At 38.8% G+C, this 16,700-nt stretch overlaps 1 protein-coding gene and 1 long non-coding RNA gene across 2 annotated transcripts; one reads left to right on the top strand and one right to left on the bottom strand.

The window, feature by feature from the left end:
* Window positions 1-76: 76 nt before the first annotated feature.
* Window positions 77-8,335, bottom strand: LOC104433683 (cytochrome P450 97B2, chloroplastic). The gene is given in 16 exon segments (XM_010046523.3): window positions 77-376; window positions 462-721; window positions 834-983; window positions 1,122-1,183; window positions 1,898-1,989; window positions 2,701-2,722; window positions 2,725-2,788; window positions 2,915-3,001; window positions 3,861-3,920; window positions 4,031-4,078; window positions 4,398-4,571; window positions 5,084-5,322; window positions 6,167-6,251; window positions 6,584-6,691; window positions 7,005-7,185; window positions 8,077-8,335. Coding segments are annotated over 15 exon segments (1,752 nt in total). The 5' UTR covers window positions 8,226-8,335; the 3' UTR covers window positions 77-376; window positions 462-490.
* A 1,669-nt stretch (window positions 8,336-10,004) lies between these two features.
* Window positions 10,005-12,668, top strand: LOC108959114. The gene is made up of 2 exons (XR_005548411.1): window positions 10,005-11,942; window positions 12,041-12,668. It is a non-coding gene; the product is annotated as a hypothetical protein (long non-coding RNA).
* The last annotated feature ends 4,032 nt before the right edge of the window (window positions 12,669-16,700 follow it).

Here is a 16,700-nt window from a genome sequence, read left to right as displayed (position 1 = left end):
CAATATCTGCTGAAGTGCCTTAGATAACGCTCAGCCCTGTGCTGGAAAAAACGTAAAACATATTGGAAAAGTGAAATTTCACGACCGATAAGATAGCCACTTAATACCCGAATTTTTTTTCCCCAAATGAAGCAATTCATTTTTTTTTGGTAGCAACCAATTCCGTCCATACAACCTACAGACATCCAAGTGGGCGCATGCAACGAGTGCTCATTTATGTTTTTCGGCATATGACTTGCTATTCAAGTCTCATATGACATGAAATCAAAGAGAAAGTCATTGTATAGAACACCAGATTCTTGCATCTGGTCTCAACTCTTGGTTGGGGAAGAGGGGCTTTGCCGGTTGAATCTGTACCATGCCGGTGAACTCGAGTCTGCGAAAAGCAAATTTAAGATCTGTTTATCAATAGCAAGATAAGAGACAGAAAGACAACCCGAGAGAAAGCTGATTTGCCCAACCATTAATAGCTTGTAATGCATTCTGACGATCAGATTTGCGGCTGATCAGATCTCTTCCTTATATTACACCACAATCCGTTCTTCGTGTGGATTGTTGCGCCTGTAACAAGTTCCACAGAGTCGGCAGATCCTTTCAGTTCCACATCAAATTTCTGGAGCAGCATAGCCAATGCCACCGTCGACTCCATTAGGGCAAATTGGTCCCCGACACACTTCCTAGGCCCCCCACCAAATGGCAAGAAGGCAAAATCCGAGACAATCTGATCATCACAACAAACGATTAACATTCAACAAAGAACGTGAGGCATTTTTTTGGCTGATTAGAATGAGTCAAAGTGCTTGATGCGTGGAGATTTCACTTTGGAAGGTCACCTCATTCGGATATAGCGCTCCAGGACTCCGAGATGGATCGAAGCCGGCCCACCCTTCAACCCCCTCACTCTTTCTCTGTGTCAGGAACCTCTCCGGTTCAAAGTCACTGGGGCGATCCCAAAAATATGGAGATCGATGAAGGTTATACACCTGAATAATTAAATTTAAAGGACAAAAAGTCATGCACACCAGAATGAGCAGAAGCAGAAGGGACAGACTATAGATTTTTAACAAAAGTGGCAAGTGCAAACTGATAAGAACTAATATACGACCAATGCAACTACTTACAGAAATGAAGATATCTGTGCCAGCAGGGATCGCATAACCATTTTTGTCACCTCTATAACCTCCTGAAAGGCAGAGTTGACTAAAAAATTTAGAATTCTAGTTCATAAATAAGGTGAGGACTAGCATAGAAAAATGATTACAAAAATAAAACAATGTCTTCATTCCCTGTCGACATGGTTCTATTACAGCAATGCATTGAACAAACACTTTTGTCCCATGGAATAATGCCACCTCAACTAGCAGCTCGTTTGAATTTCACTTGGTCAATTGGATATTCCCTATTGATCATCACGTAAAATTTTTTGAACAAAAATAATAAGATGAGGGACTTCCCAGTATAACTCTTTAGCTCATGCAGAGGAGAACTTGCAGTCGAGAAACTCATTGCAAACCATGTTTATCATTTATTTTAAGGATGACCTCCTGGAAAACCACCAAAAGTCGTCCCTTCAAAATGAACTTGAGATGGTAATGCCCGCAGATCAACATGACTGACTCATACTTAATCTATCGAGACATAAATTTGTTTAGAGTTTCAAATACAATTTCTCTCCTATTTGATCCACAAGTGGCTTAATATCTCCTTTCACCAGCAGTCATCTCAACCACTGATAGTATTTTTTTCCTGTTATCTGCTATTGCACCAAAATGATCACTGAACTATAGGAGGAGATTAAGCAACAACCAGGCTTTTTATCCCAAGGTAGCATTGGTACAAATTATCAAGTGTAAAATTAAGTTAGCAATCAAATTTACAATTTAGTAGCTAGTATTACCTGGCAACTGATCTGATTTAAGGGCACGCCTAATAAGCAAAGGTGGTTGAGGATACAAACGAAGTGTCTCTACAACTATCAGTCTAATGTACCTGAAAGAAAGGAAAAGGCATATGAATTTTGAAAATCAAGAAAAAAAAAATAGTCAAGATACAAAACCAATCAAGGGAATCACCAAACCAAGGATTAGAGAAGAGAAACCTTTCCATTATTGCATACAGTTCATAAACATGCATGAGCTTGCTACTAACATAGATGGATTTTGATGAGAAGAAAACAAAAGCACTTCCAGGAGATCTTTCTTTTCCACACGGTCTTTTGGGGGAAGTAAATAGAAACACTAAGATGAGAAGTTGCAGCTAAAAGAGCAAACAAATGCCATCATCGGAAAAGATCGAGGAACAATTCTGCAAACGATCCCTCTCTCTCTCTCTCTCCCTCTCTAAAAATGCAATCAATTTGAATTAGCTTTGAGTAGCAAAAGCAGAGAAATTAATATGCAGCTTTTTGGTTTTCCCACACATGCTCTTTACACAAGATTAACATATACAGATTACTGTCTGCAGAAGTAGCACCAATGACCTCCATTTATATAAGCCTTGCCTTCAAGAAAGAGATTAATGAAACAACACTCTGATTCTGAGCTAAGGAGTATTGCCCTTGAAGGGAGAAAAATCTCTCAAAGATGGGCACGAATCAACTTCCACACTCGTTTATCACTACAGTATTCACATATGCACCAAAAAACAAGGAAGATCATCCATAACAAACGTTAACATCGTACGAGTAGATACATGACTTACTCCAACTTCTTTAGAGATTCAAAGTTGGCCTCTTTTGATCAAGCACTGAATCAATTTCTACTTGTGCTTTTCTCATTTTTGATGGGTTCTGCATTCAGAAAATTAAAGTCAATAATTTAAATGACAACCTTAGGCAAGTAAATTTCAAGCAGCACAGACACGTTAAAAACGATACAAGATTGCAAGACAACGAAGTTGGTGATCAGACACATACTTGAGCAAGTAAGAAAACAGCCCAGGTAAGAACAGCAGCTGTTGTTTCATGGCCAGCGATGAGCATAGTCATAAGGTCGTCCCTCAACTGTTAAAATGAGTGGTTCAGAAAAAGCCAAAGGTGCATAACTGAACTAAATCTGTGACTAAAGCAAGGAGTTTCAGAAGCATAGGTGCACTACTATGATGAATTTTTTAGAAGCATATGATCCAATGTAGGCATGAGCAACTTGCATTCACTACGTGTGAGCATACCTCTAGCCAGGGATGGATACAGCACTAATATCCTGGGCTTCAGACTTTGCAAGAGATATTAGTTTAGTGTTTAAACACCCTTTAGAGATATGTGTGTCCAAGATGATCAAATAGAAACAGTTCTTGAAAATAAAGAGTGGTGAAAGCAAAGAGAAATACTACACTGCTAAAGTGCAAATGAACTGAGTTGTATTCTTTGGTTTTTTGGTTGATCTGGTTGCTTTGGTTGAGAAAAAGGAAATTGATTGATTTGGTCTGGTTTCAGAATCACCCATCTCAAAAGTAAACCAAAACAGATAAACCAAAGACATCCTTACAATTTTACATGGAATCACAGATATTTCATTACCTGCGATTACTGGAAAATATTACTTAAAATTGTGGACAACAGTCTAATCAGACCAATTGGAATTAAGAACCCTTAAAAATAGCACTAACGGTCAAATTGAAAACGAGACAATAATATTTGTTTGATTTAGAAGTTTTACTTCTCCAGTTTAGCCCTGTGACCTTTTCCTAAACAAGCTTGGCATGACAATGATTTCAAAACAAACCTTGGACAGCAAACAACTTGAGGCACTGCACAGAGTGAGATATCACATTGTTCAAGAAACCCAATAGCAATTTACTGTTAACCACTGGGGAAACTTCACCTAGCTGAAGCTTTGAAAGATTACAAAATCATACTTTACCTGGCGATCATCTACATCCACACCGCGCATATCAACTAGAAAACGTAGAAGACTGGCATCCTGCAAACTTCAAAAACACATGGCCTGGATTTGATAATATATATGCTCATTGACTTATGCAAACGACTCTTAAATTGAAAGGCACAAGAAATTAAAAAATGTCTACCCACTTTGAGACTTAAGTAATCCCTCTGCTGCAGCTTTTCAACATCTGTTTCCTGCAGTTTAGTTCCATCAAAGATAAATCTTCAAATGGTTTAACTTGAAAGTAAGAGAATTAAACAGCAAATTTTCACACAGGCTGCTCCCACTTCACATAGATGTAATTCATTTGCATTTTGCAATCCATGTCTCCGCAAATGGTGTTCTTGCTGCTAAATTTCTCAAATGGAGGGCAAATTTTCTTTCATAGATTACACCATCCAAGAATACAAAATTTGTTTAGGTGAAGGTTTTCATCGCCAAGAGAACAAGCCCTATGTTTTTTTAAATATCAACAGCTATATCACACACTCTATATAGCGGTTATTTTCTAACCTGTCTGGTCTCCTTTGCATTTTTTATGAGTCCATCAAGACAGTCATTGATAACCTTGAGATCTTTCTGGAATTTCCGCTGCCTAGGCACAATCCAAGAAGCTAAAGGGACCTTCCAATAAGGGATGTAAAAGGTAGATCTATGCTCTGCTTCAAAAAGAGTACCATAAACCGCCTACACCAAAATGACAAAAGGTATCATCAAGCTGTCAAAGAGAGATTGGCACCATGAACTGATAATTTTGAATCATGCCTTTAAGATCCAGTGAACTAGCTGTCAATTCTAAGGACACGAATTAATATGAGAGAAAAATGTAAAATGAGATGTTTCAAGCAATGTTGGATGAGACCTGATCAATGTGAAAGTACCTTGCATTAAAATAAGACCTGCAAAATATAACCACTAAAATATCACCACATCTTAGTCTTTATTCAGAAAGCGAACTCAATGGGTCATTATTCTGATATTGTGGTCCTATGTGGAGCCTTTCTCCCTTAAATGACGGCAGTAAAATCAAAACCACACAAGAAACCAAAATTCTTCTAACTGACAAATATTTGAAGCCTTAAGTTTATATAGATTTTTTTAACTGTGATAGAATAGTTTACACAAGAAGGAAGCATCTTTAACAGATTAAACAAAACGAATGGCACTAAAGGAAAAAGACTAGTCACAACTCATCAAACCTTGATGACGGGTGACTCTTTTGTGACTGAACCAAAGTCATAATTGAAGACGCCAAGGCCTATAATATCAAGAGCCAAATTTGAAAACTCTGCTTCAAGATCCAGCTCAATTTTCCCCTCTCCATGTTCATTTGTGCCTTCAGATAGCTTCTCAAGTTTCTGGATGGTCTTCTCCGAACATTTTGTGAACACTTCAGTCATAGCTTCCAAGTATAACGAATGAAACCCAGGAGCAATAACTGTAGTTTTCAAGACAAGTTATGCTAACTTTTAGACAAGACCACATACACTTGCATTACCCTTTCAATTTAAACAAGAACATTGATAGTTTGTTGATGACCAAGGCAATGAATAATTTATTACAAATACATTAACCAAAAAGAATGAGCACAACACTTCACTACAATAACATTTGATAATTCAAGATTAATATTTTCTCATCACACTATAATAGCTTAAGCTTTCTGAAGAGCTGGCAATGGTCCAGCCATAACTTACAATAGATAGCTAATGATAGGATGACAAAGAACAGAAAAATTAGATGAAGTATCAACAGTATGCATTTGACAATAACTTATTTTAAAGCAAAAGGTGCGATGCTAAAGGGAATTAATTGAGGCACCAGCATCCAACTTACCATTGTCATCTGAAACAACTCTGATCAAACAAAGGGAATTCTAATTTAAATCTTAAGGACACTTTGAGAAATTGATGATATTGATACAAAACAAGCTAAACCATAATAATATTTCTTCCATTGATCTCCTACATACCCATTTGAAGGAAAAGTATGCAGTCATGATTGGCAAACCATGAATAAGCAAGGATATGATTGGAGTTAATCATTGTATGATTGTTTTGCTAAAACAGTTGTTTATTGCTTCTCAAGATAATTTATACACTGTATTACTCGTAAGAAGGTCAATAACTTTTTCTAAGAAAATATTTTGAATTGCATATACACTACTTCATGTGGAGGAAGCACGATATACTTGAGTTTTAACTAAAACTGATTGGCAGATACTCCACATTGGTCTAGACCCATGCCCAAACCTGAAAATGGCATAATCTTAACTTGCTCACCTCTTCTCCTCTGCTTCCAAGTGTCAAGGTCTGCAGGTATAAGTCCTTTTCCCATTATTGGCTCAAGGATATCAGCTAGAACTCCCTATTATAGCACAAGACACTTGCCGGTGAGCCTTTAGAAGGGATACTAAGATATGATGAAACTCTCAAACTGAAGTAAGTAGCCTATGCTGATCATCCAAAAAATTTTATACTCCATTCTCTCTTTCTCAAACTTGTGGCAGAAATCCTACGCATTTAGCAAATGCTCAAATTACCAAATTGTCTCTGGATCTAATTATTCAATCATTTTCACACAACCAGATTATCTCAATTACAAAATTGGAAAATTTTGCTATTTTATTTTTCCAGCACAAGCACATAAATGGTACAAAATGAACCTTGACAGGTCACAGAAGCATATAACTTCATTACCTTATCGTACGAAAACGCATTCTCTCTAAGGATGTGCCTTGCGACTATAGGATCGGATACAACAACAAATGCTTTCGGTCCAAAAGCAAGTTTATAGACAGCTCCATGCTGCACAATGATTGAAGTGAGACTGAGTACCTTCACAACCAGTACAAGATAGCAGATAAAGTACCTTTTGAAATTTTCTTTTTGACATGATTGGCATTATAAGAAATTGCAGGGAAAAAAACAACTGAGTTGGTAGTTTAATTGAATTATGAACTTTCTACACATTTATAAAGAATGACAAGCAGCGACATGTAATAGTGAACTCCTAAGAAGAAAATAAGTTAATTGGATGTTAACCAACAGCCTAATTGCCGAGCAAAAAAAAAAAGGAAGAAGAAAATCGGCAAAGAACTTCAATGATTTCCACGAGTACCTCTAAGAACCAATCATACAGTGAGAAGAAGAGAGGCTTGCCAAATAAATCCGTCACTGCACCTTGAGCTATTGGCATCGATCCCAGACTTCCCCCACTCAACAGATTAGTAAGAAGATTGCTAGCATTGTCGAGAAGATTCCTTTTTGTTTTTGGTTCATCTGTACTTGTTGACTGACATCTGTCATTAAAAGTATTGATAATAAACATTCAAAGTGAAGCTCAATCAATCATGCAATGCTGGCAGTACAAAAACATGGAACCATTTCTCTTTATTTGGTAATTTAGAATTAGTTTATGTCAATACGAGCAGAATGAGGAAATGGTGGAACTTTCCAACTCCAATGAGTTTTATGAACTAAAAGGAGACTCCATACTCTAAAATGACTGGACAATCACAGACATCTCTATTACAGACCAATAGGACTACGCTACAGTTTCCATTTAAACATTTTCACCCAAGACTCTGCCTCAAGTCAAAAAAATCTGTGGGCGTGTTTTCTTAAGATATAAATCAAATTGGCATTAACCTAAGTCCCAAAAAAACCAAGCACTCTTTTTGTATCTCTCGAGGTAGTTATCCATTCCCTGAATTCAAACTCTTTCAAACAGAACACTCCCTGGACCGTACATTAGCCCATAGCCAAACTGATGGAAACACAGTTTTCTCTCTCTTTCAGTTTTCTTGCAAAAAGGCAGGGGGGAGATTAAAAAAAAAAAAAAAAATTGGGTCTTCATCACCTACAGCTTCATCACTTTTTAGAAGCCACACGATTTGTTTCCTGAAGGTTTCACTTCAGCATGAGAATTTCAATATTCAATACCATTAAGCCACGATTCAAAAGGCTAAGCGACACTCAGAAACTAATTGACAGTTCTTGCACTCGCCCAGAACTTTAAACTTGAACTTCGCACCCTCCACTCAGCTGGCAAAAATTTCAAAGACCCATCACCGCACACCACACAAGAGCTTCTCCAAAGCCAAAACAAGCACACAGTACTAGACGAAACAACAAACGAGAAGAAATGGAAGTTATCCGGCGGTTCTGCTCAAGCAGCGTTCAAACAATACCGGATACAAGGTCCCCTCGGCCCAGCAGCGTAGGAGCGAGAAGATCGACGCGATCTGGAGACACCCATGAGCCCAAAATCGCTCCTTTTGAAGCCGTCGTTGAAGACGGCGACGGAGAGCGAGTGCTGCAGGAGAGGGACGGTCGCCATTGACGCCAGCTTAGTGCTTCGAAAAGTGACCAGCCCGGTGCCCAGCACTGGCCATAAAAGAAACCAAAGATAAAGAGGGAAACGCTCGCCTATTTTCGGTGGAGCAATTTGCCGTGTTGATAAACTTTCATTATTAGATTCAACTTATCTGTCTCGTTTATTTTTCGTGCTACAATTGCATTTTGCCTACGCTGGTGGGTCGGTGTGCCTCCCACTATCAAAAGATTGAACACCCAGAAAAATAAAAAATAAAAAAGAACATGAAGAAATTAGGGGGAATTGATTCTTGGTTTGGTCCTGTTTCAAGGTGGAACAGAGAATCGAGCGTTGGACAGATGTCCCAGTCTGGTTTAATGGAATCGGTCTAACGCGAAGTGAAAGAAAAAAGGAGCTTGAGGAATTTCTTTGTATACACTTCAATTTGATATGTATTCTTTACATACATTTATATTACATGATGTAAACAATGAAAGGAAAATACAAAGATACAAAATCATTTTAAATCATTAATTGATATCAATCTAAACCTTACATCAATTTAAGTATTTTCAATCAAATTAATTGCACAAATCATATCTCCAACACTGTCACATTTTTTCCCTACTATTTGGAATTGAATTAAGATAATGTTTACTTCACATTTTTCTAATTATTTTTTTGAAGAAATAATGTATATGTAGTTGGTCCGATCTGATCCAATTCTCCCTTGGAGCCAAGAATCATACTGCCTAGACACCTATTCCATTTTTAGGAATTGGAATCGGACTAACACTCCTAGGAACTAGATTCAACTAGCCGATTAAGTCCTATTCAGTCTGTTTATTTTGCACATTCCTAAAAGAAACTCCTCTTTCATTGAAGAATCGGATAAATGCCCATAAGTCGTTAAACTAATTTAAAAGTGCAATGAAAAGTCTCATGTAGATAGATTTTTATTTATTTTGTACTTACTTTAAACCTTACCTTATGCATATTTATTCATTTTTTAACTTGAAACATTTGACAACTTTCAGAATATTTAAATGTTGTATAAATAGATTCACATATGACTTTTCATAGTCTTTTGGCATTCATGCAATAATTATAAATATTAGCAAGAAAGTAAAAGAGTATTATTTTTCTTATTTCTAAGTGAAAATGAGTAAGTTCTAAAACTTCTGGATTACATAATCAAATTCTAAAATTTGAAAAAGATCATGCAATTAAGTATCTTAATTAAGTCGAATAGAAGTAAGTCACTATGGACAACTTATTGCAATGAATGCTCCAGTATTCCACAACGTGATTTGCAAGTGGAGGTTATGGGTACGATTTCCCAATTTATTTTTGATCTCAAAAAATTAAAAGGGACAAGTTAAGACTTAGATGCATAGCTAGTCTTGGATTTTCGACTTACGCCGTGATGGGGCAGAATGGCGAGCTAGCCTAATAAGAAGTGATGCACCGTTGAAATCCGTGGCAATGGACTTGGGGCCTGTTTGTTTTTATTCTAGATTAGGGCATGTTTGTTTTTATTCTAGATACTGTTTGATTCTATTTTTTTTATTATTTGGAAAAAAAAACGTTTAGTAAATTTTTTGTTCCCAAAAACAAAAATATATTTTTTCTATTCCTGGAGTATTTGGAACACAATTAAGAAGAAATAAGCAAGGCGTTCTCTCTCTGTCGTGAGTCACTCTCTCTGTCTCACTTCTAGTCTCTCTCTCTGGCTGATCATTCTCTCCGGCGCCTCTCAACTGCAATCGTCTCTGCCATTCTCTCCGTCATCCGGCGCCGACAAGTGCTGCTCCTTCACCGACACTCAAGCTTGTCGTTCGACTTAAGTTATACCCATCTTGCTGACTTGCCCACTATGGAAGGGATGCCTATGGCGAGGGCTTGGTCGAGTGAGTGCAGCCGTCGCCGATCTAGGCGAGTACTCGCTCGAGCGTGCGCGGCCCTCGAGCGACTCGTCGCCCAGGTCTGCAAGGGCCACACTCGTCGAAGCCTTTGTTGATGTGGGCGACGGCTCGCTCGAGCCCTCGCGTTCTGCTCGAGCCCCGTCCCAGCGCTGCTCGCTCGAGCGAGTGTGGCGAGGCGACGATTCGCTTCGGCGAGCGCGGCCCTCGTCATTCGCTGCACTCGCTCGACCGACCCGTTGGTGAAACATTGAAACAGCAAGTTGACGCCGTGAGATACTTTGTCTCTGCCCCAGTGCCTTTAGTTAAATGCTTTTAGTTTGATAATTTGGCTTGCAACCCAAAAACTAAAGAAAACTCGCGTCACTCCATCAGGCGTCGGTGAAATGGAGTTTCGCTAATCTTCTGGTTTTATTGCAAATGATAGTTCAGGGGAACAAAAGATCAGAAATTCCCTTCTTCTCTCTCTGTTTTGTTTGTTAAATAAATTTATGCAGTGTAGTCTGAAGATTTGTCTAGATCTATTTTGGAATGAACATTAACTTTGTTGGCAATCCAAAGTAGATCTGCGAATGCCGCGCTCGCCAATCTGGGTGACGGCTCGCGCTCGAGCCGGAGCCAGCGCTGCTTGCTCGAGTCCTTGCGCTCAATTTCCTGCATTAACAAATACACATGCCCTTAATTGGTGATTGATTGCCAAATGCACAAAGTTGAGCTTAGGTAATTGGTTTTTGTGCTATCCAGATCAGTAGACCTAACCGTTCCTCTGAGCAATGTTGACATGTTAACATCAATGAGGTTCACACTTAGTTTTCTCTTTTGTTGGTTTGCTGGTGTGAGAGCATGATCATTAGTTTTCTGTTTTGTTTTGTTGACTAGGCCCAAGTCGTAGTATGACATGTTGGGTTGAGCTTGTGCATGTCCAAGATTGGCTTTGGACCAGTGAAAGCTTATTGAAAATGAGAGTTTATCAAGACTGCACTCCAGTTGACTAACCCTTCTCAACCTCCAGCTAAGCTTAACTATAAGGGCTAGGGGGCTGTCATGAATTCAATTTTTTCCTATTTGTGTAGTTGAGCTCAATTTGGTTTTCGCTTACTTCTTGTCATTGCAATTGTTTTTTCATTCTCACTCAACCAGTTTCTACTTGCTCACTTGACCAGTTTCTAATTGCGTAGATCCATTGACATTGGTGCTTTCAAAATCTTGCTCATCTCCAAAATCTGATAGGTTTCTCATAGTGTTCTTTGTTTCATTTTGGGTATATTATTTCATTGATCATCGATAGTCATAGCACTGTGTAGCCCCTGTAGCTCAAAATGCAATCTTTGTCATGTTCTGTACAAGCTAGTTCAAGAATTGTCAATGCTTTGCCATTAGAGTCTTCTCTGCTTGCATCTCTTGAGAATGGTCGTGTGTATTGCATGTAATTCATTCATTATTATGTTATTACTTTAATTCATAACTCATATACTGCTCAACTGATCAAAGGTTAAATGGCATCTGAGAAACAAACATTCAGAGCAAAGTGAACCGAGTCTTTAACCAATTTGTTTGTAAGTTTGTTGGTAGAGGAGGTCAAAAAGGGGAATCGCACCTCTTCTACTTACAACAAACCAGGGTGGAATAACATACGATTGAATTCTTTAAACAGACAGGATTTCAATATAGCATACTACAGCTCAAGAACAAGGTGAACAAACTAAGAAAACAATATGAGAGTTTTAAGAAACTCCTTTCACGGTCTGGATTTGGTTGGGATAGTGTGACAAAAACAGTTGTTGTTGATGATTCAAGTATATGAGAATCTCACATCAAGGTATTTTTTTAACTTTTGGTTATTTTGATATCATTATAGATGTAAGTTTTGAAATGTATGAATATGATGCTGACATGTCATTATTATGAAAATTGCAGGACAATGTTGAGTGGGCAAAATTCAAGAAGGATGGATTTCCTCAGCATCTGGAATTATGTATTATATTTTGTGATACATATGCTAGTGGGGATCACGGCATGAGAAATGCGGAAGATTTGATGGTGTTGGAGGAATGTGACAATGGTGGTGGCAATGCAGAGGACTTCAATGAACATCGCATTGATAAGAGAGTCTTTACATCCAACAATGTTGCAACTCTAGTTTATGACAAACACAAGTTGGATAGGATTCCAAATACTAAGAGGAAAAGAAAGAGTAACTCATTCGGTGTGGCTGATGCTTGCAAAGCCATACAAGATTCGATAAAACTTAGGATAAGTCAATCTACGAGTGATTCTGTGACCTCAAAGGTCACGCCACCACCTGTAGATCCTTTCTCGGTATCTGCTTTGATTGATGTCCCAGTTAGTATGCATGAGTTAGAGCAAGATTTTTACAACAAAGCAGTGGAATGAGCATGCATTAGTGATACATGGAGGGTGGCTTTTATCAAATCCCCACCTGAAAGGAGATATGGACTTCTTCGATATCTTTAGTAGATGTTGGGAAATGTATTATGGATTGCGTGGGGTTTTATTTGATTGTATGACTTATATTATCAGTTAATACTTAGGCCTCATTTGGTTCGATTTTGAGGAGATATTCTTGGGAAAATGCAAAGGCCTTTAGTTTAAAGGGATTTGATGAAATGCAAATATCGTTGGTAAACTAAAATTGAAAAGATGTCTTGAGATGCAACTTGGGAAAAATGCTATTTGGTAAAGACATACATTTAGAAAGTCTTTCATGTGCCAAATTAAAAATTTAACAAATTTTTAATTTGTTAAAAATCAAAAACAAAAATTAATGATCTTAACGTTTATATTTTTTTTTTTTCAATTTGAGAATAATGTATAAGAGACATATTAATAAAATTTTAAATAAAAAAGTTGCATCAAACTCAATTAAAAATAGAGTAATTTCATTACAATAAACATGACAGCATATGTCTGAAAGAAAGAAATAAATTATCGTTAAATATTACAAACGTCCTTAACTATATATCAAGTTTATAGCTATTTCATCACGTAAATGTGCTATATTAGGGAATGCATTATCAATTGAAGCACTTGTCTCCTCATTTACAACATTATGAGCGACTGAATATCCATACTTGGAATCCAAATCTGCTATCTCAAAATCCATATCAATTACAGCATTTTTTTCTTATAAAATTGTGTAAAGTCATTATAGCTATGACAATTTGCACTTGCTTTTCATAATGATAACTTAGCATAGTAGTTAAAATTTTAAACTTCATTTTTAATATAACAAAGGCTTATTCAATTTCTGAGCGAAATGAGAATGTTCACGGTTGAACACTTCTCGATAACCCGTAGGTGTAGGATCTTGTCGAAATATCAATGGAACTTCTCATAGTTTCTAGGAGAGCAACGAAATAATAGCAGTATGGTTTTTGAATTGCTTTATTGTATCCATGTTCTTTCATACTTACAGGGACTTGGCGAGCTAGTAGCTGTCATCTTATTAAATGTAAGAAAATCCGACAATGGTCCAGCGTCCATTTAAAGAACATTGCATCCGCAAGAGATTCTTTGATCCAAAAAAAGGAGGCAAGCAACATGACTTCATGAGAAGAAATTAGTATTCAAATCTATTTGTTGGAACGATGCTTTTGCATCCATTCTCCATCAATCGATATAATTAACGCATTGTGCCTACGCCCATCTAATCTAAAGGAAGTAACTTTTCACATATTCTTAATTAGTAATTTTCACATAAGTACAAGGACTCATTTATTGATCTAAGAAGCATCAGCTAACATCAGTGAATTGAACCACAAAAGTCATCCATTTTTTGCCCAAGATGTGATAGATGTACCCGCTAACAAGTTTCTTCATGTCAAAAGTCTAAACCTTATGATTGGCCTGCTTCTTCCACCCAACGCAAGCTAGTGTCCATGACATGCACAAAATCATTCATTGTTCCAACTTTCGTATATGATGTATGAGCGCAAATCGTGAGCCATGATTGGATCAAAACAAGCCAGATTTATGTGCATCGAAACTAGAAATACTTACAACCATCTAGAGAAATTGCACATGACATTTCCTTTACTGGGGAATATGGTACAGTGCTCTCAAGAGGACATCTGCTGTGAGACGCAATTAAATTATGAAGAGAATTACATTTACATGTCTATTCTTTCCTTTCATCAAGCTACATTTTACAAAACAGAAGTAAATGAAGTTAAGAGTATGCCGATTTGAAACCTTCAGTAAGGGTAACTTCTTTTGCTGACACCTTGGATTGCAACTTGGATGCAGCTTGTCTAATATCCTGTGGACATTACTCAATTAATCAGCTCATGAAGTCAGTCACCAAGCGAGCAAACTTAGAAACTGCTTTCCAAACTGACCGATATGCCCTCATTCACTGACCTTGGATGATTGGATACTCTCAAGTTTTTAACCAACAAATATTCTGAGGGAAAAGTGCCAAAAAAGTCCTAAATCTTTTGTCTTTGTGCCGATTTAGTCCTAAACCTTTTTTTGGTGCCGATTTAGTCATAAACATTTTTACGTTGTGCCAATTCAGTCCTTTCCGGCCAAAATTGGCTAGAATTTGCTGACTAGACGCCGGCCGACTGACGTGGCCCGATCGGCGGCCGACTTGGACTATTTTTAATAATATTTTAATATTTTTCAATATTTCAATTTTTTTTTAAATTTTTTTCTCTTTGTCTTCTCATCTTCTTCCTCCGGCGGCCGGCCGGCGAGTCGACCTCGCCGCCCGGCCTTGCGGCGTGAGGCCGCCCTCGCCCGCCGGCGTGAGGCCCTCGAGGCCCCGGGTGGCGAGGCTCGCCCTCGCCGGATTTGGCGAGTCGGGCCTCGCCCATGGCCGGCGAGGGCGAGCCCCGCCAGCTCGGCGCGTGGAGCATGGGGAGGAGAGCGAAGCCGACGGTGGCGAAGCTCGGCGAAGGAGACGACGCGGAGCACGAGCTGAAGTCCGCGGTGCCGCTCGGCGGCAGCGACGACGACGACGACGACAAGTAAGCGAACGAAGACCTGAGCCTGAAAATCGTCGAGAAGGCGCTCTCGGTGCGTGCCCCGAAGCTCGCCTCCACGCTACCGGGCGTCGACGTGTCGGAGGAGGACGACGATAGGCCTTGGTTCCGTAAGACCTCGAGGACCGAATCCGACCACCTCCTCGCGCCCGAGCTTGCGAGGCTCGCCCCTCGCCACCCAGGCCTCGGGGCGGCCTCGCGGCCACTAGCGAGGTGGCCGGCGAGGTCGACCTCGATCTCGCCGGCCGTCGCCTCGGCCGGTCGCCGAGGTCCGGCGGCCGGGCTGGAGGAAGAAGATGAGAAGACAAAGAGAAATTTTTTTTCAAAAAAATTAAAAAATTAAAAAATTTGAAAAATTAAAAAATATTAAAAATTTATTAAAAATAGTCAACGTCGGCGCCGATCGGGCCACGTCAGCCGGCCGGCGTCTAGTCAGCAAATTCCAGCCAATTTTGGCTGGAAAGAACTGAATTGGCATAACGTAAAAAGGTTTAGGACTAAATCGGCACCAAAAAAAGGTTTAGGACTAAATCGGCACAAAGACAAAATGTTTAGGACTTTTTTGGCACTTTTCCCAATATTCTGACGGTAAAAGTTCAACACAAATTGTACACTTACACTCACTGGAGTAAATATACACGCAACCATCCAGCTAGCAAAAATAAAGATGATGCATGACGGTGCTATAAAGTATAAAGTGTAAATGTGTCCTTTCAGATATAAAAGAATCCACTGACTGGAAATCTGTGGTATATGCTCAAGAAAGCTCTAAGAATAGAATGAGGACATATAAACATCCACGTTTGAACGTCCTTTAGAATATTACCTCAATATTGTATCGGGAAGAAAAATGAGTGAGCAATATCGCCTTACTTCGAATCCATTGAGCGTGTTCAATAATCTGCATATGTAACAGAATCAGCCCAGTTCATGGTCCTTCAAATTTGGAACTTCTGGAGGTAAGGCATGGAGAAGTGAGGGGGCATCAACATACCTCAAATAAGTGAGTGTGGCCATGTTGCTGTGCATGCTCTATACTTATGTTATCATCGAGAAAAGTCGCCTGGTTCATGAATATCACCAGATTTTGTTAGGTTGATTTGATATTATATACGATGAAACTACTACTCAAGATTATGTTCATTATGGATAGCAACAGTGAGCACAACATCTAATCGACCATGTCACCAGATACTTGTGCTTCACTGTACTCTTCAGCAGCTAGTATTCGTCAGCAACTTACTGACTCATTTCCTAATGCAAGGTTGCCATGGCTCAAACTTCAAACTATGGAGAGAAACGTCTTAAAAACATGACCTATGCAAATGTGGTACCTAGGAAAATAGGACCCGAGGCGTATCTCTACGGTTGTGACGTGCATTAAAATATAATGCAAACAGATTTCTAAAGAAAGTAAGGCTATTGATAAAGTGTAGGCATGCATACTTAATTAAACTATTTTGATAGTGTCAAACTAAGACCCCGTTTGGTTCAGCATTTGGAAGGGGCTTTGGGGCTCTAACAGGGTTTGGGTAAATACAAGTGGTGTTTGGTTCAATTTTTTGAGGACT

Source organism: Eucalyptus grandis, chromosome 1 (assembly GCF_016545825.1).
Source record: "Eucalyptus grandis isolate ANBG69807.140 chromosome 1, ASM1654582v1, whole genome shotgun sequence".
Lineage (NCBI taxonomy): Eukaryota > Viridiplantae > Streptophyta > Magnoliopsida > Myrtales > Myrtaceae > Eucalyptus > Eucalyptus grandis.
The sequence above is the reverse complement of the archived record's forward strand: the minus strand, read 5'-3'. Positions and strand labels throughout refer to the sequence as shown.